Genomic DNA, 24,868 nt, shown 5'->3' with positions numbered 1-24,868 from the left:
CATCAAATATTAAACAAGAAAGTTGGTAAATATGTCACCTTTACTGTCAGCTTTACCAATAAAATCCTTTTTGGACCAGGCCAATGACTATTACAACTTGCAGAAAATATACCCCTGTATATACCCCGATGGCGGCCTTCCGTACTTTGTACGGGGAGGGGAGGTGTGTGGCAGGGAGGGGGTTAATTGTCCCTCCCTGCCTGCTCATGGACTGCAGGTGGCTGGGGTGATTGATCAATTAAGGTCAATCAACCCCAGCCACCTACTATATAAGGAGGCCTCAGCCTCCCATTAAGAAGAGTTGGTGGGTTGGTGGGTTGGTGGGAAGATCCTGCCCAGTTTACTGTTTTGTTGGGGCTTTTGGTTTTGCTGATTTTGTGCACGGTGAAGTCCTTTGACCAGCCCGTGTATTATTGTTTGAGTTTTGGTGTATCCTTTGTTTGGCCATCGTGCCAGTTTATTTTCTTTATTTAATAAAGCCTGTTTTGTTTGCCTGTGGTCTGTCTCCAAGCCTCCCTTACTGGCTACTCTGCCACAACCCCCATTATGGAATATGAAGAGAAATTATGTAACCCCTTAAACCATTCTACACATAATTTTACAACTTAGCACAAGTGCCACCTTAGCCCCCCTACTGTACCAAGGAAATGCATTTTCAGCTGCACTTATATCTGCTGCATCTTGTATAAAGGATACACCAGGAAATCTATCATCTAGGTCATTAGTGTACAACTGCAGTATACGTGGAAGTGACGGTTCTACCTGAAAAACCAGTTCAGTCCATTTTTAAATCCCCAGGAGCCAGTGAGGAGTGCATAATGGCTTTAGCCTGTGAATGTAGATTAGCTGCCCTGCGAGCTCCTTAAATGGATACTGCTCAAAACAATACAAAGTGCGCAAGAAAACAATTAATCAATTACACACTGGACAAGTATTTGCAACCAAGAGGAAAATGTATCCATTCCAAAGAAGGGGGCGGGGAGAGAGACCCCACAGGTAACATTTCAGGTAGCACCTGCTTTCGCCCAGCATCGGCCTCAAACCACATTTCCCAGAGTGCATTCGTTTTGCACACGGTTTCTCGTGTCTTTCCTCTTTTTCCTGTGTGCTGGGTGTGGTGCTCGACGACACAGAGACTTCTCTCCATTCAGCCGGAGTTCCTCAGTCAGCTGTCCTGTCTCGCCTGCGGAGGTCCTGTGCACAAGTTCAGTGAGTGTACTCATTCAAGTGTTGCGTATTTAATTGTGTCTCTTTATATAAAAAAAACAACAAAAAAAGTATAATTATGTTTTTTTTTTTACCAGGCAAGAACAGCCCATCACCTGTTGAATAGGTTTATTACACCCACACACCCACGTAGGGACACAAACACGTGTTATTTCACGGTTAATTTGAGGTTAAGATGATTTATTGACCTGTATATCTGTGTTTTAATGATTAATTAATTATACTAGGAAGTACCCTGCTTGTTCGGGGTAGAAGAGCTGGCGTCGTGTCACACCATTTTACTGTGTGCAACAGTCTGTCGTACGTTTTTATAAAAACTACAATATAGTTCTGCTTCTGTTATTAAATGTCAGTGGGATGTATTAAATAACTTGAATGTTTTGTTGTTTTTATCCAGGTTCATTTTGCTTGAATAACTCCACAATACAGCAGCTGCAACAATGGTAAGTCATTTTCAAATGTGTCGCTGGGATTGGACAATGTATCCAACAGTTCCGGCGAGTGAAGTTATTTTGAGGTTTTGAGGTGTGTGTGTGTGTGTGTGTGTGTGTGTGTGTGTGTGTGTGTGTGTGTGTGTGTGTGTGTGTGTTTGCATCACCTGTGTGAATCACTGTATCCATACTGTCACTGCTCTTCAGGAGTGGCCCCCACCCCCACCCCCACGACTGGCTCAAATACAACCTGTGAGCTGAAGACGGACACCATCATGTTTTAATGTTGATGCACTTCTGTGTTTGCTTGCACGGTTCATAATTATTTGTGGCCGTTCGTTAAAGGGTGGTGTTTTATGATGCAATACCTCAAGAAAAAAAATGTATTGCCATTTCCTTTTCGTAAGACATGCCCCTTGAACATGCTTAGCTGGGAAACGTAATGAATGCAGTGGTAAAGAACTTGCCATGTATGTGTATATTCAAATCTTACGTACGTGATTGCATTTGTTTAATTATAATTTGATATGATGCTGCTAATAAAGCTTCCTCTACCTATGTAAAATAGTGCATTTGCATTGATTGTAAATCATAAAAATTCTGTGAATGGTAGATTACAAAACAAAAAGTTTGGAAGTGACAACTGGTAGACAAGCACTGAAGATTACTACAGTATTGATTTGTTCATCACTCTAATATCCTGCTGTACTAATGCTACCTTTACACCCCTGCAGAGATGCATGTCTCTTCTATAAAACCTATACCATGTCTACAAAACTAGAAAGTGTGTTGTCTAATATATCAATTTAGGGTATCAACTTTGGTGATTTCTTATCATATTTCCTGTTATTTTTAAGTTTTAAGTCTAATCATTCCCCAAATGTATGCGGTAGCTAAAATATGACTCTCCAGTCAGAGCGAAGCCGCTCCATTGGTATTTTCCTGCCAAACAAATTGCTGCTATGAGCGTTTTGAATATTGTATTTGTTACAATACATTGGCAAAAAATTGTTAAGTTAAATGTTAAGCTGCATTTATTTTAAAGCCGGCTATTTTGGTGTATCGTCAATGCTAGCTTTTACATTTGCAAAATCAAACTGTGTGTATTTTTGGCAAATGCATGTGTCAATTTTTCCGGGAAAACACCCCTCTCTCCCCAGCTTTGCTGCTTTCCTAGTTAAAAAACATGTTGCTTCTGCCATTGCACAATTGACACAATTGACATAGCTGTTGTATTAGAGATATATGAAGTATATACGAACTATGGAATGTTTAGTTATTCTTGAACATTTTTACATTAATGTTACATTATTATTGCTGTTCTGTGTAATTGTAATTGCTGAGGGATGGGATTTGTGAATAGTTTTAGTGTAACGGGTGTCCTATTTCACCATATATAATGGGTGAGTTCAACTCTGTGTGTATGACTCACTTCTGTAGGCTGCTAGCCACACAGGGTGGAGCCTCTTTACTCAGTACTCCAGCTGTTTTTACGTGGAGCTCTCTCCCATACTCTGGGATCACTCGTCTCGGTTTACTCGGAGAAAGAGTCTCTAATGTAAACACTCTCCTTGGAAACATGGGTGGGGTTTCCACATCTCTTTTTCAAGAGATGAGCATAGCGAACAAATGGAAAAGCAAAGCGAGTGTGATTTGGAAAATGGAACCGATTCTGAAAGTTAGGAATAGTCTTTCAAAATAGAACATCCTATTGAAGCTGACCATTTTTTTTTTTTTTTTTTATAATCGGTTTGTTTAAACTGTATTCTAAGATTGTAATGTGACCTTTGTTCATGCTAAGTAACCACAGCAGTCCATGAAAAGGAGTGTGAGTTGATGTATGCACATCTCGTGAATTACATTGTACCCCACTGTAAAATGAAACTTTCAAAGACCAAGTGAAACCCTCTTGTGTCAGGACTGGGAAGGCTAGCCCAGCATGTTCCCAGAATTTGACATCACTGCATTAGCAGTTTTTCCTAAAGCCAATTCCAAATTGTTGCTTACTGTTATTTACTAAGTATAATACATTAATGTCTGCTTATAAAATGTTTGGAATTGTATATATTGCAAGTTTCACTACATGAGTCACTTGATAAACACTGAAATCTGATGGGTCCCAGCTGTTGCTTTTTTCTTCGTTACTCCCTTTAAATGGAGATGTGCATCTTTTAGAGAAGCATCATATTTTCCACACTTCAAAAATGTTGGAATACTTTTTCCATGTCTTTTGTCTCTATTTGGTGTTCTACAAGAGTAGCGGTTACTCTTTTACATATTAAACTTTGGAGGCAAGAAATAATAAAGAGACCCTGAGGATGAGGTGTCTGGAAGTGTTGGGTCTCCTAGAATGAGACGTCTCCTCTGTACTGTGTCTTAAAGACCTTGTCAGGATGGTCTGTGATAAACATCCTATAAACAGCTACAGGTTGTTATACCTGTACAGGATTTGTGTTCCTTCACCTTAGATCATTTGCTTAAAAAAAAAAAAAAAAGGCAAATGGAAATGTCAATAATTCTGCTAATGCAGTACTATATGCACAAATGTTCATAATACCTAATTTAATAATGTCTTCACAATTTGGTTTGTAATTTTTTATTTAGTCTGTCTCCTGAAAATGAATGACTAACACTTTACACTGTTATGTGCAAGTAAAACAATATGGCATGATTTCCCTTGACATTTCATATTTATTTTTTTGTAATACCTTCATAAGACCTTGCCACGCTTGTAATGTCATCTACGGGCGGCTTTTTCAGAATATCCTAATTTTAAAGTGTATAGCATTACTTTGAGAATAGTTATCTGCTGTTTCTGCCACTTGCATTTCAACAGACAAAACCCTAATCTTAAGAATCTTCTCACATCCAGATTAATTGATGGGGGTTTTAGTTTAAAGAAAGCTTGAGGCTAAATTTCCGTGGTAATGTTGATGGCAGTGTGAGTGTCTTGGTTTCCTCCATCTTTGTAGCTCAGTGAGATTGATTACGGGTAATTAATTACCTCACTGTCACTGAAACGGGATGGATTTCACTTGGTTTTAACTGACATGATCTTCTCACTTGTTGCAGTCACAGCTCACCAATGTTTTGGATGCCATTGCACCACAGTGTAACATTTCACAATGTGTTCACTACACCTGAGTTTTAGTATGTGTTCAAAGTCTTTGTTTACATATGCCAGTCAGTAAGTATTGACAGGAGCAGTAGTGTCATGATTTATTTAAGGTGATTATACTGGTTAATTTTGGTTAATGTTTAATTTGTATTCAAACACAAAGAAACGTAAAGACACAAAACAGGAATTGTTTAAATTGTTGTTTTTTAATCTAACCCAGACATACCACCTTAAAATAAGTTGGAATGTTATCATGCCCTTAAACACTACATTTAAAGATAAAGAACACATTTAAAATGTAAGTGTAAATATAATGGTGATCGACTGCTAAATCTGTGTAATGCACCAGAGGTGTGTGCAGGAGCTTTTTAAAACCTTGATGGAGCAGCCTGGGTCTTCTGTAGCTAGTGTTCCTGCAGTGATGGTGATGAGGGGTTCAGCTGCCCCTCAACAGTCTAGACTGCTTTTCTTCAGCGTACACCTGAACTAATTTATTCACTTGCTTATGCGGCTTTAATGCCTAGTTTGTAGTTTTGGTTGAGGTTAGGTTGTTGCAATGGCTAGTTTAGGATCTTTAACCATGTTGCCTGCAGAAGTTCTGTTAATGTGGCTGTGTTTTTCTTGTTACCGTTTTCATGTTACTGGGTTTTGTTGCAATCCTTAAGAAATATATATCTTGATATACTACCCACATAAGTGATTTCATTTTTCATGACCAGATTCTCCTTTATTCTCCATATGACTTTTGGTTCCTGTTTTGGCTATATGACTCATTGGCACATGGTGTGATGAGTGCGCCAGGGCTGACTGTGGGATCCCAAGCCTATGTTTAGGGTAATTTCAGTTTGTATCCATTGGCGCCCTATCCAGGGTATACCACAGGGTGTCTTGTGCAGTTTGTTGGGTAAGGCCCTGACTCACCATGGATGAATGGATGAAGCAGTTACTGAAAATTGATGGATCCATGTTTGCTTTTTGGCAGTTCCAGAAGTTTGTGATTTAAGCTCCAATAGATTGCTTGAATGTTGAAAATCTCCCCTGCAGAAAATGCAATGCCGAAGAGAAAGTGCTCCTTTTCAAAGTTAATTGGGATAAGTTTCAGACTGAATGGGTGTGATTGTGTTGCACAGAAAAACATTTTATACTTGCATCCCTGCTTAATCTGGGCCCTGATTTTCCACTGCTCCAGTGGCTCCTGCATTGCAGGAAATGTCTGTGGTATTCGCAGACATAAAGTTTGGAATGCCGCCCCAGGGATAACAGTGTGTTTCTGTTTCTAAATTCCTTGCTAGGCACAATAGACAGATGCATTGTGTATATATATGCCTGTAACAAACAAATGTATCATTAAATGGTTGTATAAGAAAGATATTTCATCCAGGGTAGTAGTGAGCTATTTAAAAACACTATGCATAGCAAATAAATCTGTTCATCTGCATATATGTATTCAATCAATCATTTGTATATATTTGTTTTTAGGCTTCCGGAGGCACCGTAAAACCCTATCCCCAGTTTGATGCAAATGCAGATGCACAGACCCTGTACAAGGCAATGAAAGGACTGGGTAAGTGCTATGTTTTGCTTAATCTTTTAATGTTTTTTTCAGATTGGTTTTGTAATTGAAAATGGATCATATTGTTTATAGACGTGGCCCTGTGATCCACTTGACATTTGGTGGGCAGGGTTATTTGTACTTTTTCATAATTCTTCTATATAGATTAGCTAGAATGTTGTCATTCATCAGGTAGATGTATTATGGAAAATGATGGAAGTAAGTTAAGTTTTCAACTTCAACAATACTTTTGTTAACATAAATGAATTGGTAGAAGGCTTTTTTTAACATGATTCTGTTATAAATATATGAATAATAACAAACTGTCTTGTCCCCTAACCCACACTAGCAGAGAGACTTTGGGGTCTTGCTAATCTTATCTCAGATCCATTTCTCTCTTGCCAATTGTTGCACAAAAACACAGCAGCACCCTGGCAGTTTCCACTGAGAAATGATCTCCCATCTTTGTCTTGAGTAGTTCATTTTAAGGAAGATTGCCTAAGGGCCAGTGCTGAGATGAGCTGGATTAGACTGGTGTATGAGAGAAGGTAATTCATGTGAGCTGGGTCTTGATTCCAGGGGGAATTCAGTTACAGTGACCTGTGTAGGAAATTAGAGGGCACAGAGCTACATTACACTGAAACAATAGAAACCGGAAAGAGATCACACTTTGGAAAGTTAAGGTGAAATCCCTATCAGGCCTTCACAGCACAGCTCTGCTTGGGTCAAGTGGAAGTCTTAATGACAGATCTCCTAATCAGTTTGTTTATATCTTAACTCAGTACACTACACGTTTTTTTTGGTTCTCCTACAACTAGAATAGATTCAAAAATATATGAAGCAGTGTGTTTTTTTTTTTTTTTTTTTTTTTTTTCAGCAAATCAACACAAATGCCCCTTTCATATACCTAATGATTAACTTATTGAAGTTTTTAATTTTGCCGTTGGAGCTGACATATTTTAATGCTAAGAATGCGGAAGATAAACAGAATGAATAACTATCTTTCATGAGATCCATTTCATTACGTCTAATTTACCTAATAGGCTATATTTAGTGTTACAAATAATGAACTGTTTGTTCTTCTGAAGCCTCTCTTAGTTATGTACACTACTGGTCAAAAGTTTTTTAGAACACTCCCATTTTTAATGAATAACCTGAAATGGTACTAAGGTAATTGGTAAACTGCCAGAGGTTAAAAAAAATGTTTAGGTTACCAAAAACTGAAAAGTAATGTACATTTCAGAGTTCTATACTGTGTTACTACACCCTCTTAAGCATTATTTGGCAGTGTTACATAGATCGATCATAAGTCGATCACCTCTGCATAGAAGTGACACTGTATTCCTGCAATGTGCACATAGTTTGAAAGCTTATTCTCTTGGCTACCAGCGTGTTTCATTCTCAAACACATCTGATTTACAGTTTCAGTATAGGGGGAGCTATAAAAAACATTTTCACATCAGAGAATGCTTCACATTGTTTCAGCTTTCATGGGATACCAAACACTTGGCAAACAACACAACAGTGAAGAGTACACATGGGATTAAAGAGAAGCACATGGATTTGGTGCCCTTTTAAGGGTACCAGAGGGGTTTGTCAGCTTAAGGGGTTAAATGTTGTGAAACAAAATGATTCCATGATTTCTTTATCTCCATTTATTTGTTCTATGCTTTAATTTCAGAATACATTGAGACATTAAACTGCATACATTTCAATACAAACGGGAAAAATGTAGGTGTTCTAATACTTTTGACCGGTAGTGTATATCAGATCAAAGTGAATTCCACAAAGAACTTATAAAATAATACATAATTTCGAAGGCATAGCCTTTACAGATATATGCTCTTGATATCCAATTGCTGTCTGAAATGTATTCATTCTGTGAAAGGTGCTACACACCATGTGTGTGTGGGGTCTGTTAAGTTTTCCAAAGCGCAAGGAGTTTGAGGCACTGCGATTTATAAATTGGATCCCCCTGGCCTACTTTTAGTAGACTTCCCAAATTGCACTGACTGATTTATTAATGCAGCTCCATAATTAAAGTGGTCCTGGTTGAACTACAGACCTGCTTTGGAATAAACAGGAAGGTCTGAAATCTGACTTCCCCCTATTGTGTAACCCAGCAATCCTCAGCTTCTTTTCAGCTGTGACGTGAACCATGTCTTCTCTTTTGAAAGTATAACCACGGCCTCTACATTGGTCTCTCGGCCTGTCTCAATGTAATCTCCCCCCTACGCCATTGATTCAGTGGGGAACTGTCTGCTTTCCATTCAATGTGTAAATACAGATCTATGGAATGTAGAAACTAGAAATGGGGAATACAAATATTTATATTTTTTTATTTATATTTGGAACATTTCAATGTGAATAAAACATGCAATATTGTCTGAACAATTATTGTACATGCTGTCAGCCTTTTCCAATATCAGTAATTTCTAAAGGCACTAGCTGATGGTATTAAATACTAATCTTCAGAACATGGGTTTCTTTACCCTTAATTCACGGTTAAGTGTTTCCCTGAGAGACCACTTATTCTTCAACATCAAGTAGGTGAAATATTCTCAAGACAGGTCTTCAGTTAATCTTTAGGGGCCAACTTGCTATCAGGTCTAATTTAGCTGATTTGACAGTGTAAAGTGCACAGTATTGGAAGATCTTCCGGAGGTTGTCTTTTAAGTGGTTGTCTTTTGTCTTAGTCCTGGACTTGGTATTGTCAGAAGAGAGGAAAGCTAACAATTTTATACATTCATTTTTATGTTTAAACTGTGTTATTTGTATGTGGTAAATCAGATGATCATAAACGTAGGGTGCAATTTTTTTTTTTTTTTAATAATGAAATTAATCTTGTGTAAATTAGCAAAAATGAAAGGCACTCTTTGGTGGTTTAATTGCCTAAATAAAACCACAGTGCTAAATACCAATTCAAATTCAGATCAGTTCTGTCATCTCAGATTCACAGTTGTAGGTGAGCAGTCTTATTCCCCACTACCCCAAGGGGTTTTCTTCTGTTTGTTTTTGCTTTAATTTCTGTGAGACGCTCAGCCTGTCTCTTGGTAGATATTTAACCAACAGATTGCATTTCCTTTGAGAAATTGAGTAAATATGGATAAGAAGCAATGAGCTTGCACAAATTGACCAGTTAGATGGAAACTGTCAATGGACTACCCACTGCTTCTGATCCAAGCTAACATCCCTGCCTAGAATATAAATGGAGTAACCTTCCAACATTTAGTTTGTGTAATTAAACAGCCCTGCAGGGTAGTTAAATTTCAGTAAATGGGCTGTCCAGCACACCATTTCCCCTCCGCTTCATATTTTAATTGCCGGATAAATCAAACAAATGAACTGACTGATCAGCTTGTGTTAATGTATCATACAGCCCCAGCACAGGCAGAAAACTATTGTAGATCCAATCTTGCTTTCAGTTTCCAGGTTAATTAAATCCCGGGGGACTGGGACCTGCTGGAGTGATTCTCTCTTAGCCTTCAAAGACAGGAAGAGGTTGAGATTGAACTGAAGATGCAGTGGCTTTGAACTCGCCTTTAAATCCTTAAGCCCATTGAAAGCTTTCTTGTGTTGCTTGCGGACTCAATCACATTAAATAAAAAAGCAATGTTCCCTCATTGCTTTATTCTTCATAGTGGATAACAAAGTTGGATTGATTTGATAAATTGCCTTTTACATCCATACCATCATTGTAGATTGCATTTACTATAAATTTACTATTAAATGGCGTTATCCAGGGACTGATGAGGAAACCATCCTGAAGCTCCTGACTGCCCGCAGCAATGCTCAACGGCAGCAAATTGCACTTGCTTACAAGACGCTGCACGGAAAGGTAAAAGGAGGTTTGATTTCTGTTGTATTGTTGATTGAATGACTGTTCTCTTCTGGCGGTGATTCAAAATGAGGGACGATCTCATTTCAGTGAGACTTGCTTCAGGAAAAAGAACTTCAGAAGAACCTTTCCAACCCAAATATTCAGTGAATTGGTTATGGGGGAATTGAGATTGAGATCAAATGTTGTACACTTAAAATTGTACACTGCTCTGCAGAACTGACCAAAATGCAAAGTAGTTTGAACTCTTGCAAATGAAGGAGACTTGGGCCACTGGCAAAATTAATATGAAGGTCAGTGTGATGCCTTAAATAAAAATGGTCTCACAATGGGGGTGTACAGTTTTTCAGAATCTGGGGCCATTGATTCTAACTGTCTGATTCAGTTTCTTGTCTCTGTCTTTAAGTGCAGTCCTCTTTCTGCCAGGAGGCATAAACTGTATGAAATATGAGGAGTGAGTCAGTATCGACTGCACATAGGACCTAAGTTTCATTAGCTTTCTGCTTAGGAATGTTCTTGGACAAAACAAAAGTTAAGAAATCAGAATTTATTAATTACCAATTTATTTTCTAAACTTGCTGTAAAATATCTTCATAATCAAGATGCCCCCTTCTGAACCTGGACAAGCTTATCAAACAGTATAGGTTTTATATTACATTGAGCAACAGCATCACCGGATAAAATCAAGCTTGAATGAGGATTACAAAATTTTACTGCACTTTCCAACTCAACACCTGATTGTCACATTTGAGTTTCAGCTTTTCCTTTCTTAGTTTTCTATTTCTGTCTGAAGGATCTTTGCAAGTCACTATTCTTGGGTGCTATTAATCAGCCTCTTGTCTGTTTGAAGAATTATTTCAATTTTCCAAATATTTGAAACATGATTTATTTTAAAGCCTGGCAGATATACATATTAGCAGTACTATTCAGGGGGGCATGGAATTATCTATCCAGTGGTATTTGATAATGTTTGTAGAAGCCATTTTACATTCATTTAATGCAGTCTTATTAGTTCTCTCCCACTATGTTTATGAATTATTGATTCCTTGCTTTTTTTAATATGGGGTGGTTTATGGTGGGATCGTCAGTTGCTGAACTGATGGTATTTATATTAATGTATATTGACATGATCACTGATATTAGCATATTGCAAATGCGTATTTCTTAGTATACGTGGGTTGTCTTTTTGAGTTACTAAAGTCCTGTGCCTTATTTGCCATCTTGTGCTGTATATTGTGTCTCCGTAATCCTAAATTTTGTTATATCACTGTGATTTATTTGTTTAAGCATTTATTCTACAGTTCCTTTGCAGAATAAATATATGTTATCAACAACATAATAAATGATTTTACTGGACATACAAAAAATGCAGATGGCTGAAAAATGTATTATGGTATCGTGTCTGTATTTTTGTTTGGTAGTCTCATTAGTCTTTAAAAGCTATACCAGATTACACTATGAGAGGTACAAATTACACTATGGGTGGTACAGATCTAGATGAAGTAATGCATGAGAAAGACCTAGGAGTCTATGTGGACTCCTCACTTTCTCCATCCAAACAATGTGGGGAAGCAATAAAAAAGGCAAACAATGCTAGGGTATATTGTCAAAAGTGTAGAATTGTGAACAAGGGCAGTGATGTTCAGACTGTACAATACACTAGTTAGAACTCATCTGGATACTGTGGACAGTTCTGGGCTCCACACTTCAAGAAAGATATCACTGCTCTAGAGGCAGTTCAGAGGAGAGCAACCAGACTTATTCCAGGTCTGAAGGGAATGTCCTACAGAGAGACTGAGGGAACTGAACCTTTTCACCCTGGAACAGAGGAGACTACATGGGGACTTGATTCAAGTCTTCAAAATCATGACAGGCATCGACCACATCAAACCAGAGGAGTTTTTCCAGATCAGCAGGGACACACGCACCCGGGGACACAAATGGAAATTGGGCTTCAAGGCATTCAAAACGGAAAACGGGAGACACTACTTTACACAGAGAGGCGTCACAATCTGGAATAAACTACCCAGCGATGTGGTAGAAGCTGAAAGTTTGGGAACATTTAAAAATATACTGGATAGGATCCTTGGATCACTTAGATATTAATGGACACCAAACGAGCACGATGGGTCGAATGGCCTCCTCTCATTTGTAAACTTTATGTTCTTATGTGAAATTGGAGATATATTTTTTCTTCATGAAATACAAAGTCGTTTATTTTTTCCAATGTAAAATTACACTTTTTTTCTCCATAGGACCTGATTGGGGATTTAAAATCAGAACTCGGAGGGAAGTTTGAGACTCTTGTTGTTGGTCTGATGACTCCTCCAGTTCTTTATGATGTTCATGAACTCAGGAGTGCGATTAAGGTAAACAAGGCTTAATTTCTTCTGGGAAAATAGAAACTGTTCTCTGAATAATTTTTTATCTTGTTTTGGCCAAAATTACAGTAGAGGTAATGTGGTAGTAATTTTGGTTTTGAGACAGACTTTAATGATTTGATAACTGAGGTTCTTTTAATGATTGTCTGTAGTTGTTTCCAAGCAAAACAATTCTAGATCAAAGTAAAACATTAATGCAACCAGAAAAGGTAGAGTTTACAAGTTGCTTTTGTTGTAGCATTTAGTACATTTAGGAAATGTACTCTCACCCACACATTTCAAGTTTATCTTTTTTTAAGGGAATTTAAATGTAATATACTTCACATGAAACACAAAACCAAGGACCAAGAAGATGGAAAGTTGGATCATGCCCTCATATATATATAAATAATGTGTGTGAGTCATATTGGATACATTATGTAGTGTATCAGGAAGTTCCTTTTATTTATACTATGCTGTGAATTAAAAAAAGGTCACAGATTTAAGAAAATATATTCCTTTGTGTTTTGATGTTTAACAGTTTCAGATGGATCAAACTTGAATGAATTTTTTAGTTTTTTTTCTTGGCCATCAAAGACAGAGAATAATAGTTTAATATTCACCTAAGATAAACCAACACTTACATTCCATTGTAATTATGGTGATAATGAAGAACAAAGCCACACGGCATGACTAACTGAGATTAATTATAAGTGCACAATCCATTGAGAGATGAATGGTGGTGTATGAAATGCTACAAAGCAAAACGACGGCAGTTAGGAAACTAATTGCACGAGGGGAACAAAACTTTTACATTTGACGATTGATATTTCTATCACGCACTTTTCTTTACAATAAATGGAATAACCGCACATATAAACAATTGTGGCTGTGTAATGGTTTTTATTTTGCTGCTGTTTTCATACTCCTACCAAATATCCACAAAAGCAATGCACATCAGACCTTTTAATGTGTGAAAAGCAAATGCATATGTCTGGAATTGAACATTTGTTTTTGGTGTTTTTCAGTTAGATTGATGGTAATGAATGTCAAGAAATCTAATCTTGCAGTAAAGTTAATTTCTTTTGTGTTTTAAGTGATAGCTCTTAGTTCAGAATGTAGTACTGGGGGAATTCACACATCAGTATCTCCCACAACATTTTAGAGGGAACTACAGTGTTTACTATCCCATTTTGAACATTGTATTGCCTTAAGCCACAACACAGTTTGGCCACTCTACCCTAATGCTTGATACTTACATTACCTGGAATGAAGAGGAAAAGATACCTTGACAAGACATCAAATAAACTGCATGTCTGCAGGCCTTTCTTGTCCCACTGCCACTCATAAAAGTGGCACATTTCTGGTCACTTCTCACTGCAGTCTTTCTCCTCAGGGTGCTGGGACTGATGAGAAGGTGCTGGTAGAGATTCTGGCCTCTAGGACACCCAAGCAGGTCAAAGAAATCATTGCAGCATACAAAAAGGGTAAGAGCTGGGTTTGCTTTGAAGAGCACATGATGAATGAGGCGGTGGGAATGGTGTTGCAGCTATCTCTCAGGCCCTCACCAGTGGCTGCTTAAGACCGAACCCTGGAACATTTTGACATGTGCCCTTTCGTTATATTTGGCGTAACTGGCACAAAGAGCTGGACAAGACTTCAAAAGGGTATTTTCAAGTAGTGTGTTAGGACTGCATGTTTCTTTGAGCTTGGACAGATCTGTTAATCTACTTGCTATGAACACCATCTATAATTTGTGTGAATTTATTAAAGTAGGTATATAACTATATTTGTATCAAATCGGTTTATTGCACTGTACCTTAGTTTCCTATTCAGGATTCCCAAATTGTTACGTTTTCAAATTTTTGGGAAAATGAATCGTATTTAACTAGAAGGTTAACAGCATGCACTCTAAGGAAATTATATACCGCCTTAAGAAGTTTCCCATACAGAGATGTGACTTTGCATTAGTCTGGACTGTGCCAGTGTTGTAAAGAGAGGAATCTTTTGGACCACTGCGTTTCAGAGCATAATGCTGATCTTGAGGCAGATGTTACTGGAGATACCTCGGGGCATTTCCAGAGGATGTTGGTGGTTCTGCTGCAGGTAATTCTCTCTGATCATTCTAATCCTCATTGGAATTGGATAATCCAAATATTGCTCTTTTTACAGTAGCCTCCATTCATTCACACCCTTGCAGAAGAATTAAAAAATAATTTAGTGAGAAAAAGCAGGTGTATACACCATGTTTCTATATAAATAAGTCATGCATTGTATAACTCTCAATATTTAAGTATCAATAGCTTATCTTGAAGAATACTTAAACATCTTTTAAATGTATTCATACCCTGGCAATCAGTACTTTTTCTACAGAACGTCATCCTTTGTGCTGCCTGTGTGCTGCTGCATCAGCTTCTCAGGAGGAACGTTTTAGCTTTTATTTTATTTTTTTGGTATATAATTGGAAACAATCTTCATTTTATTCCTCAGGCAGGTAGACAGCAAGGAATTGATGCTGGAAAAATTGAACAAGATGCTCAGGTAAGCTGATAAGCTAAATATGTATATTCTCCTACTTTCATATAATGCAGTTGTCTCCCTCTGCATATTTGCTCTTGATGGTTATTTCTTCCTTGTGTTATATATTCAAAACAAAAATGACATGGCCTCATTTGCAGATATGCAAATCTCCATCATTAAATGAAAGTCACTGCTTAGTGCCTACTAGGACACTAAACCAAGCCAGGGGAAATTCCCACCATGTATTGTAAAAAAGAGATAGAGATGTATTGCCGTAGTGTTTATGGGCCACATGCTTACACTGTTACTTGAGACACAAATTGATCTTTCTTACCACAAACATTCTAGAGAGTATGCAAAAAACTGTAGTTAATGGTACACAATGTTCCAACTGTATTGCACTGGCCAATACATTTTTAGTATCTCGCATTTCATTTGTGTTTTTATGGGTTTTTTAGACTAGGTGCAGGAGTACGTAAGGACTCTTGGTTGAAGTGAGGTTTTAGTAAGTTTAAGAAGCTCGAGCCAGTAAATGAATCCTTCATACAACAGCAAATTAAAGAAAATGCATTTATATGTTTGATGTAATGTCATCTACAATAACTGGTAAAAAAATATACACATGATGCTGACTCTAAAGTTGGCATCCTGACTAATTTATTACTGTTTTTTTTAAGAAACTGAGGAAATCAGTAGGTGTTTCCCCGCTATTTTTTGCTACTATATCCATAAAGAACTAAAATAGTTGCCACGTTGAGCTATCCCACCCATGGGTTTCCGCTGCTGTGTGATTATTTGCTCATTCTAGTCGCAAATGGTGACGACTTAAATGAGTGATACTTCTGGCACTGAAGTAAGCTGCTCCACACCCACTATTTTTCTTGTTTTCTGTGATTTTCTGCCCTCTAGTGGTCTAATACTGGTTTAAAGTAGGTGTATCAAGATGGGAAAGTCAGGAAAACAAAAATCCACTGTATGATTCTATTGCTTACCATATGCTTCCCCCTACTGGCAAAACAAAACATAACACAATTGAGATGACTCATTTCAGAAGGACTGCTTTGAAAAGGATCTTAATTTAAACCAGCTGCTTATTGTGCTGTATAGCATCAGCAGAGGTTGGTTAACCTTAAATAAACCTTGATGGTAATCTAGGAATTCATCTAAAGTGGTCTGAACTGGATGTGACAACTGAACAATCTTGTGTAGTAATCATTAAATCCAGTGCCCTCTGTTTGGAGAGTATATCCCAGCATACCAGAGGCTTCATTTGCAATTGCATAAAATGAGAGTCTGTAATGACAATATTTTGTATTTTATACTTGTTTTGGTTTTTAAAGCATTGTTGTGTATTTTATTATTCATCACCTGAATCAATTTTGCATAAATAAATTACCTTTTGTAATCAATTATCAAATAAATAATTAGTGTTAGAGGGTTTAACTTATTATTCTAGCAGTACTGAACAATGATACTGATTTAAACAGCATTATTCTTTATTAGGGTCAAAAACATGCAGACCCACAAGGTTACAATGTGTGAGGCTTGAGTGATGTACATGCAATGCTTTTTAGTCCCACTTGCCTCTTTTCACATACTTTATACCAAAGAAAATGTGACAAATGCAGAATGTGAGGTTAAGGCTGTCTCCTGATACATATTTTATTTTCCTCCAGGACTTGTTTGCTGCTGGGGAAAAAAAATATGGCACTGATGAAGACACGTTCATCACCATCCTGGGGAACAGAAGCGCTGAACACCTCAGGAAAGGTGTGTAGTGTAGATGGGTACTCTGGACGACAAAGGGATTAATATTTCATTGCATGTGTCTGTGTTGTTGAATTTGAACTATTTCATCTGGTCATTTAGTACCAACAACTTGTAATTTAGTCATTTACTCTCCTGATAGCACTGACACAATGATAGCGCTTATACAACGTTTTGTCATACTACTTGCCTTGGTTTACTGGTACTTGTATTGTTTATTTTGATTCCTCTATGCTCCCTTTCCCTTGGCCCTTGACTGTGACTTAGCATCTTGTCTGCACTTATCAGCTTTTACAATCTAGGATGTAAGACCTCATATGTTTACTGTATCTCGTATACGCTTGTGTAAATTGTAATTTGTAAAATGTATTATGCATTGAATTGCACTGTATTATTTCACTTTGTATTGCTCTTATATTTTGTAAGTCGCCCTGGACAAGGGCATCTGCTAAGAAATAAATTAATAATAACTGTAAATGTTTTACAGTGCTTGATGCAGTCTGCATGAAAGTTACAAACCTAGACTAATTGAAATTTGCATCCCAACAAAACCCTACTGAAACGATTTAATATTTGGTCACTTACTACAGAGAGAATTCCATAGTTTTTATTCCAAGCATGCCTTATTTGATTTCTGTATCACTTGTTTAAGATCTGGAATTAGAGTCCATTGTAGAGATTTTTTATTTTTTATCCTTCTGAAAAAGTGAGTAAGTATTTTAGATTTCAGGTTTTGATTATGCATGACGTCTTTCTGCTTTTAAATCTCTTTCAGTCTTTGAAAAGTACATGACAATTTCTGGTTTTGAGATTGAAGAAAGCATCGAAAGAGAAACCTCAGGGGGGCTGAAAAGTGTGCTATTGGCTGTTGGTAAGAGGAGGAGTTCATTTTCATAAATTACATTGGGGATTGGTACACCATTGCTTAAACTATGACACCATCTCTTCCCACTTGTTGCCCATCTTGCAAAATAGAAAATAGTTTTCAGTATTTGTATTTTTAATCCTTTTAATTGATCTTGTATATCACATCGCACTCATTGAATGCCTTTACTGTGTTAATACAAACTTCATTTTCTTACAGTGAAATGTGCCAGGAGTGTTCCAGCATACTTTGCTGAAAGCCTCTACTTTGCAATGAAGGTGGGTGCTTTTCAACTGGATGCATTATTCATAATACATAATTCAGTTTGTATACTTCAAGTCAATGTGTAATTATTTAGAAGACCAAAAGTTAAAGCTCATTGTACAGATACAGCGGTAATGCAGAGTACTGTTTGACGTGTTCTATGTGTTGTGACTTACATATTTTTAGATTGCTGATGGTCTAAACTGTTTTGAGATGCAGGCAATGCACACAACTGGTCTCCAGCCATCTTGATGGAATCTTGTTTTTATTTGTGACTTGAAGCTTCCTAGTACACACAGAAAAACATTTATATTGGATTACAATTTACAAATGTTTTGATTCATGGTCTGCAATTGAAGTCGCATGCTATTTTGTTTTCTCCTATTCAGGGAGCTGGGACTGATGACAAGACTCTGATCCGGATCATGGTGTCCAGAAGTGAAGTGGACATGCTAGACATCAGAGCACAGTTCAGGAAAATGTTTGCAACATCTCTTCATTCAGTGATTCAGGTAAAAAAAAAAATGGTGTGACTTGATAAAAGATTCACACATCTGACGTACATAAGATTTGAAACTAATAACTGACCTTCTCCCCCAGGTAAACTCCCTTTAGCTTTGAGAACTCTAGATTTTCTCCACATACTGGAGCCTAGTTCACTTTTTTTTTTGTATATTTGAATTTTATAGTCTTGAATACATACTGACAATTTTGAATTGCAAATGATTTGCTTGTTTTCCTAAGTGCACACATTTCTCAGCTCACTAGTTACTGTAAATGAGTGCAATCATATTCTGTAATCTATAACATTAGATGCCATGTTTTTCTTCAACAGATGGTGTTGCGTGTACTGTTTTTTTTTTTTTTTTCAATTTTAAGATTTTATTATGCATCATAATAGAGTAAGGTGTGGAATATCCATGCGAGGGAAAGTATTACACATAAAAAGTGCCTTTTATTTTCTATTTTTATTACTCTTCTGCTTTGTTTGTTTTAGGTGTTTTATGCAATAGTATTGAGTATTGTTACTAGACATGGTATTGGTATTATGGAGCTAAATTACAGTTTTGCCCACCACTAATGAACACTGTCCCTCATCGTGTGGTTCTTTTCCACCTTGTTTTGTTCCAGGGTGATACATCTGGTGACTATAGGAAGACCCTCCTCCTCCTCTGTGGTGGGAACGACGCATAACAATACCGTATGAAGGAGCGCTCTGCTGTGCTTTTCTATCTGCACTTGTTTAATAATACTAAATGCATACAGCTTGCACAACTGAAGGACCAAAGTGCGACATAATGCTCAGTTTGTTTTTCATTTTAATACTTGCTTTGCAGTGGTCATTAAGCATTAGTTAGTTACAGTTTGATATTCTATTCATGTATTTGGATTGTACTAAAAGCTATCAGTGACTTTGTACTCCAGAAAGCATGTTCTTTAGAAGTGGTTATTCAGAGCTTTGACCTGTGCCTTTAAACCTGTCTTAAGCTGTATCAAGACATTTTATTCTCGGTCAATATCAGTCAATTGTTGTCTTTATTCACCATGGTCCATTTAAAATGTTATGTTAACTTAGGACAGTAACACCACAACTTAATAAAAATGGTTTCCATAAAAAACTGTTTTTGTGGTTGAATGTGTTTGGTATAACAATAGCAACTACATGTCAAATCGAGAAAAGAAAACTTGAGGTATAAAGTGCATAAACATAACTTTTAAATAGCCAGCAGAAATTGTCCTGAATTTATTTGAGGACAAATGTTTAAATACAATTTTTAAATTAGCATTTTGCTTAATATGAGGTTAATACGTTTTTATGTATTATGTTTGTTAGTTTTGCCACAGATTATACATTTTTATAATTTGCAATAGGTATGTAAACATTTAAATCATAGCTATGCACAACACATTCATGACAATCTCCTTATTCTTTACTGTGACATTAGGCGCATTTACACTGACCTGCTCAAGCTTCTGCATGCACTGTGGCGGTGTGTGTTTTAGAGGCAGGGGGCAGACAGCATCGCTTCCCTACTGCCCATATTATAAATATAATACTGTTAAAATTTACACTAAATGACTTATTTCATGTTACCAAAAATATATCATTGTATTTTTATTTTCAATGCTTTGGTAGTGAAATAATATGGAAATGCGTTAGTTTTACTTGTTTTAATATTTGTAACGAGATAAATAAAATTTTCGATACAGCCCTGTGTTCTAAAGGACTAATTTAATATATACATATAATAAAGTTTGGTCTGATGTGCTAATGCGATGGTGTTTTAAAGGCAGGTGGCAGACCTGCATCAGTGGAGCAGATAAGACTAGAGATGCGCCAATCCGATAATCCGTATCTGTATCGGTCCGATACAGGCCAAAAACACTGGATCGGATATCGGAAATAATAGATGTTGTAATCTGATACGATCCACCAACAAATCTAGCCTGAAACTTCGCCTTAAAGGGGAACTCCACCGAAGTAGAAAGCTCTATAAGTAGAAACGTATTCTGTGCAGTGAGTATTTCATGTCCAGCTCATTCTATGTACCAGAAATTGAGAAATATACCGTGACGTCACCGGGGTCCTAACTCTGGAGCTGCTTTCCTGAGAGTTAATGGGGGAAAACAGCAAAGTCACGAAAATCATTAAAAATAACATTTTATGCACGTTCGATTGGACCCATCATGCTATTTTTCCGAAAGAACCATCGCTTTGTAGTCATAAAAAGTGTATTTCACCACCCAGAACTGTCGCTATTATTGAACATGATTATTTTATTGCAGCACCGCAGTGCGAACTGCGCACGCGTGTTCTCCACAGAGCTGCTCTGTGCTGGAGCCACACGGCGGTGCTGCAATAAAGTAATCCTGTTCAATAATAGCGACCTCAGGAAACCTCAGTCACATTAGAGCAAGGGTCCTGCAGGTGAAGGATGTGGGAAAATAATTACTTTAATGACTTTTCATAGTCTTAATGACTGACGTTTTAATGGCCTGGATCAAAGTGTTCTAGGATTATAATAGTTCCATCGACAAATTCCATACAAGCACAATCGATGGAATTGGGCAGATCTGCGCATGTCTGCAGAAATCTGCGCTACAAGAACGCGACCAATGTCTTCCTCACAGAGATGAAAACACTGTTAAGTGTGTAATATGTGCAGTGCAATTAAACTACCACACATCTACAGCTGGTGAGTTAAGGAAAGGAAAGAGGAGCAACAAACACATTCACATTATTAAAACACACACAGCAGCTACTGCCGTTATTATAACTCGAGCGCACAGTGTGTTTCTGAGCGCAGCGGTGTCTGTGTGTTCAGTGTGGTTTGGAAACGTGGAAAAGTCAATCGTTCAGTTAAGTACATAGTATAAATTAGTTACGTACATAGTCTAATACATTTTGTATTTCGCTGTTATGACCAGAAAACATTGCCAAAAGTACGCTAATGTTAAGGCATTTTCGGTGCAGCTCACATTGCTAAACTATTAGGCTATTGAATGAAAAATAAATCAAACAAATTGAAGATCTTTAAGTGAAAACTTAAATGTATGACTTAGGACTAACACTAGAGATGCTATTTACGTTAATGTTAAGTTGAGTTACATTCTACATTTAAAAATTATATATTTTTTTTTACTGGAAATGCTTATATACACTCACCTAAAGGATTATTAGGAACACCTGTTCGATTTCTCATTAATGCAATTATCTAATCAACCAATCACATGGCAGTTGCTTCAATGCATTTAGGGGTGTGGTCCTGGTCAAGACAATCTCCTGAACTCCAAACTGAATGTCTGAATGGGAAAGAAAGGTGATTTAAGCAATTTTGAGCGTGGCATGGTTGTTGGTGCCAGACGGGCCGGTCTGAGTATTTCACAATCTGCTCAGTTACTGGGATTTTCACGCACAACCATTTCTAGGGTTTACAAAGAATGGTGTGAAAAGGGAAAAACATCCAGTATGCGGCAGTCCTGTGGGCGAAAATGCCTTGTTGATGCTAGAGGTCAGAGGAGAATGGGCCGACTGATTCAAGCTGATAGAAGAGCAACTTTGACTGAAATAACCACTCGTTACAACCGAGGTATGCAGCAAAGCATTTGTGAAGCCACAACACGTATAACCTTGAGGCGGATGGGCTACAACAGCAGAAGACCCCACCGGGTACCACTCATCTCCACTACAAATAGGAAAAAGAGGCTACAATTTGCACAAGCTCACCAAAATTGGACAGTTGAAGACTGGAAAAATGTTGCCTGGTCTGATGAGTCTCGATTTCTGTTGAGACATTCAGATGGTAGAGTCAGAATTTGGCGTAAACAGAATGAGAACATGGATCCATCATGCCTTGTTACCACTGTGCAGGCTGGTGGTGGTGGTGTAATGGTGTGGGGGATGTTTTCTTGGCACACTTTAGGCCCCTTAGTGCCAATTGGGCATCGTTTAAATGCCACGGCCTACCTGAGCATTGTTTCTGACCATGTCCATCCCTTTATGACCACCATGTACCCATCCTCTGATGGCTACTTCCAGCAGGATAATGCACCATGTCACAAAGGTCGAATCATTTCAAATTGGTTTCTTGAACATGACAATGAGTTCACTGTACTAAACTGGCCCCCACAGTCACCAGATCTCAACCCAATAGAGCATCTTTGGGATGTGGTGGAACGGGAGCTTCGTGCCCTGGATGTGCATCCCACGAATCTCCATCAACTGCAAGATGCTATCCTATCAATATGGGCCAACATTTCTAAAGAATGCTTTCAGCACCTTATTGAATCAATGCCACGTAGAATTAAGGCAGTTCTGAAGGCGAAAGGGGGTCAAACACAGTATTAGTATGGTGTTCCTAATAATCCTTTAGGTGAGTGTATATATAAAGCATTTCCATATTTGTTTATTTATACCGTCATATTTTAATCCAGTGTATGACACTAGAATTATATATATATATATATATAGCGTTAACTAAATGTTGTGATTTGAATTTTGCAGTTGTACTTTCGGTGATATTTCAGTATTCATTTTGAATGCTTATATATATTAATTTAAAAGAGTTTCACTAAAGTCATGTTGTTGTGGGCTTTGTATTTTTTCCTTTAAGGAAATAGAGAATTTGTTTCACATCATCCATACATATGGCATATTAACAGCTTAGTAGTAAACAAAAATATCGGATTGGTATCGGTATCGGTAGATATTAAAGGTTGAGGTATCGGATCGGAAAAGAAAAAGTGGTATCGAGCCATCCCTAGATAAGACCATTTCCTAGTTCCCTTATTACAAATAAAATATTTAAATTAACACTAAATGACTTGTTGCTTTACCTTAGCAAAAAATATAGAATTTAATTTGAATTTGAAATGCTTTGGATGGGGAATGTAACTTATTTTATGTTTGCAATTTTTTTTTAAATTTATTTAAAATGCTTCGGTTGCAAAAAATATGCAAGTGCATTAGACTCGGGTTACTTGAATAATTCAAAATAATTCAATAATTCAAAACGAGCTAAAATGACAGTTCTTGATATAGCCATGTTATAAAGGACTAATGTAATATATGCAAATAATGAAGTTTGGACCCCTGTGGCGTCTGAAAGTTGATCTTGATCAAATGGCAGTGTAAACTCAACACCACTGATCCTGATCAACTGTTCCTATGCATTTGATCTGGATCAGAAATGGTTGTGTAAATGCAAAAAGTAATTGGAATTTGCACAATGTATTTACCACCAAACATAACAAATAAGGATGTTTTAATATCTTCATGCTTGTTGTGGACCAAGGGTCAGGTGTTTATAGAATATATATATATTTGTTGTCACTTGTAAAGAAAAAGACAAAAAGAATCAAGAGGATAATTAATGCCACAGAGCTACCTAGACTCAGGTTCGCAGTTGTCTATACATTCAACATAAGTACTCTATTGCATGCTCTCCACTCCAGCACACCACCAACTAACTCCTCCACCGCCTGGTTATACACCCTAGCTCGATATGACCCCTGCCCTAGAACCTACGGAAGCCGAGGAGTGCAAAAGCAAATCAAACTCGTTAACAGGACGTTGCAGCGACCACAGAAGAGAAAGAGCTGGAAACACTTGAATGACGTCAGCAGCGTCAGAAGAAGGCGTCGCTGCAACCAGCAGAGAGAGGGGCGGTAACTGTGAAAACACGCCAGCAGCCAGAGGAGAGAAAGAGGTGGAAACCTGAGACATGACAGCGCATTAAAACAACAGCGACATTTAGAAAACGCGGGGCGGAAACAGGGTCCTGAGGCGGAAATACGATTGTGTGGCGGAAATAGCTGAGGCGGAAATAGGATTATGTGGCGGAAATAGGGTCCTGAGGCGGAAATACGATTGTGTGGCGGAAATAGGGTCCTGAGGCGGAAATACGATTGTGTGGCGGAAATAGGGTCCTGAGGCGGAAATACGATTGTGTGGCGGAAATAGGGTCCCGAGGCGGAAATAGGGTCCTGAGGCGGAAATACGATTGTGTGGCGGCAAAGACAGATTCCAAGAGCTCGCCTAGTTTCCCATTTCTGCCATTGTGACATCGCTCTCGGTGTTTGTGGACAATCTCTGCTATGTTTAGGGTCAACGTGGCTCCAGATTATGCTGGGGTCACACTACACTATTTCTACAATCCGACCCGATTTTGTGCACAGTGCGCAGCTCACACAGCCGAGCGCTTCAGTACAGGGGACACACACTGCACCACTGATCTGACATCCCTGTCGTGGATCTGCGCCACAGCCTGCACACTCCCACATCCCGCACAAACACAGTGATCCGCACAGAGAAAAGGGCAACACACACGGACGGGCACATGTACAGATCACGTTCGTAAAGTGCAGATGTCCGCAGTTATGCGCAGATCTGCGCTGCTCCACCAATGGGATCAGTGGATGTCTGC

At 37.9% G+C, this 24,868-nt stretch overlaps 1 protein-coding gene across 1 annotated transcript; it reads left to right on the top strand.

Moving 5' to 3' along the window:
* The first annotated feature begins 1,069 nt into the window (after positions 1 to 1,069).
* anxa5a (annexin A5a) lies at positions 1,070 to 19,564 on the top strand. The gene is made up of 13 exons (XM_066719819.1): positions 1,070 to 1,209; positions 1,625 to 1,670; positions 6,256 to 6,340; positions 10,072 to 10,166; positions 12,422 to 12,535; positions 13,923 to 14,013; positions 14,553 to 14,632; positions 15,017 to 15,067; positions 16,723 to 16,816; positions 17,589 to 17,684; positions 17,898 to 17,956; positions 18,332 to 18,454; positions 19,074 to 19,564. The coding sequence occupies exons 2-13, from the start codon at positions 1,668 to 1,670 to the stop codon at positions 19,134 to 19,136; spliced, it is 954 nt and encodes a 317-aa protein (XP_066575916.1). The 5' UTR covers positions 1,070 to 1,209; positions 1,625 to 1,667; the 3' UTR covers positions 19,137 to 19,564.
* Positions 19,565 to 24,868: the final 5,304 nt, after the last annotated feature.

Source organism: Amia ocellicauda, chromosome 13 (assembly GCF_036373705.1).
Source record: "Amia ocellicauda isolate fAmiCal2 chromosome 13, fAmiCal2.hap1, whole genome shotgun sequence".
In the NCBI taxonomy this organism is placed as follows: domain Eukaryota; kingdom Metazoa; phylum Chordata; class Actinopteri; order Amiiformes; family Amiidae; genus Amia; species Amia ocellicauda.
This window is presented reverse-complemented; position numbering and strand designations above follow the sequence as displayed.

Bases quoted from the DNA above. Each gene is read 5' to 3' on its own strand.
- anxa5a (XM_066719819.1), top strand. The intron at 12,536-13,922 runs GTAAACAAGGCT...CTTTCTCCTCAG, and splicing joins AACTCAGGAGTGCGATTAAG to GGTGCTGGGACTGATGAGAA. The intron at 14,014-14,552 runs GTAAGAGCTGGG...ACTGCGTTTCAG, and splicing joins CATTGCAGCATACAAAAAGG to AGCATAATGCTGATCTTGAG.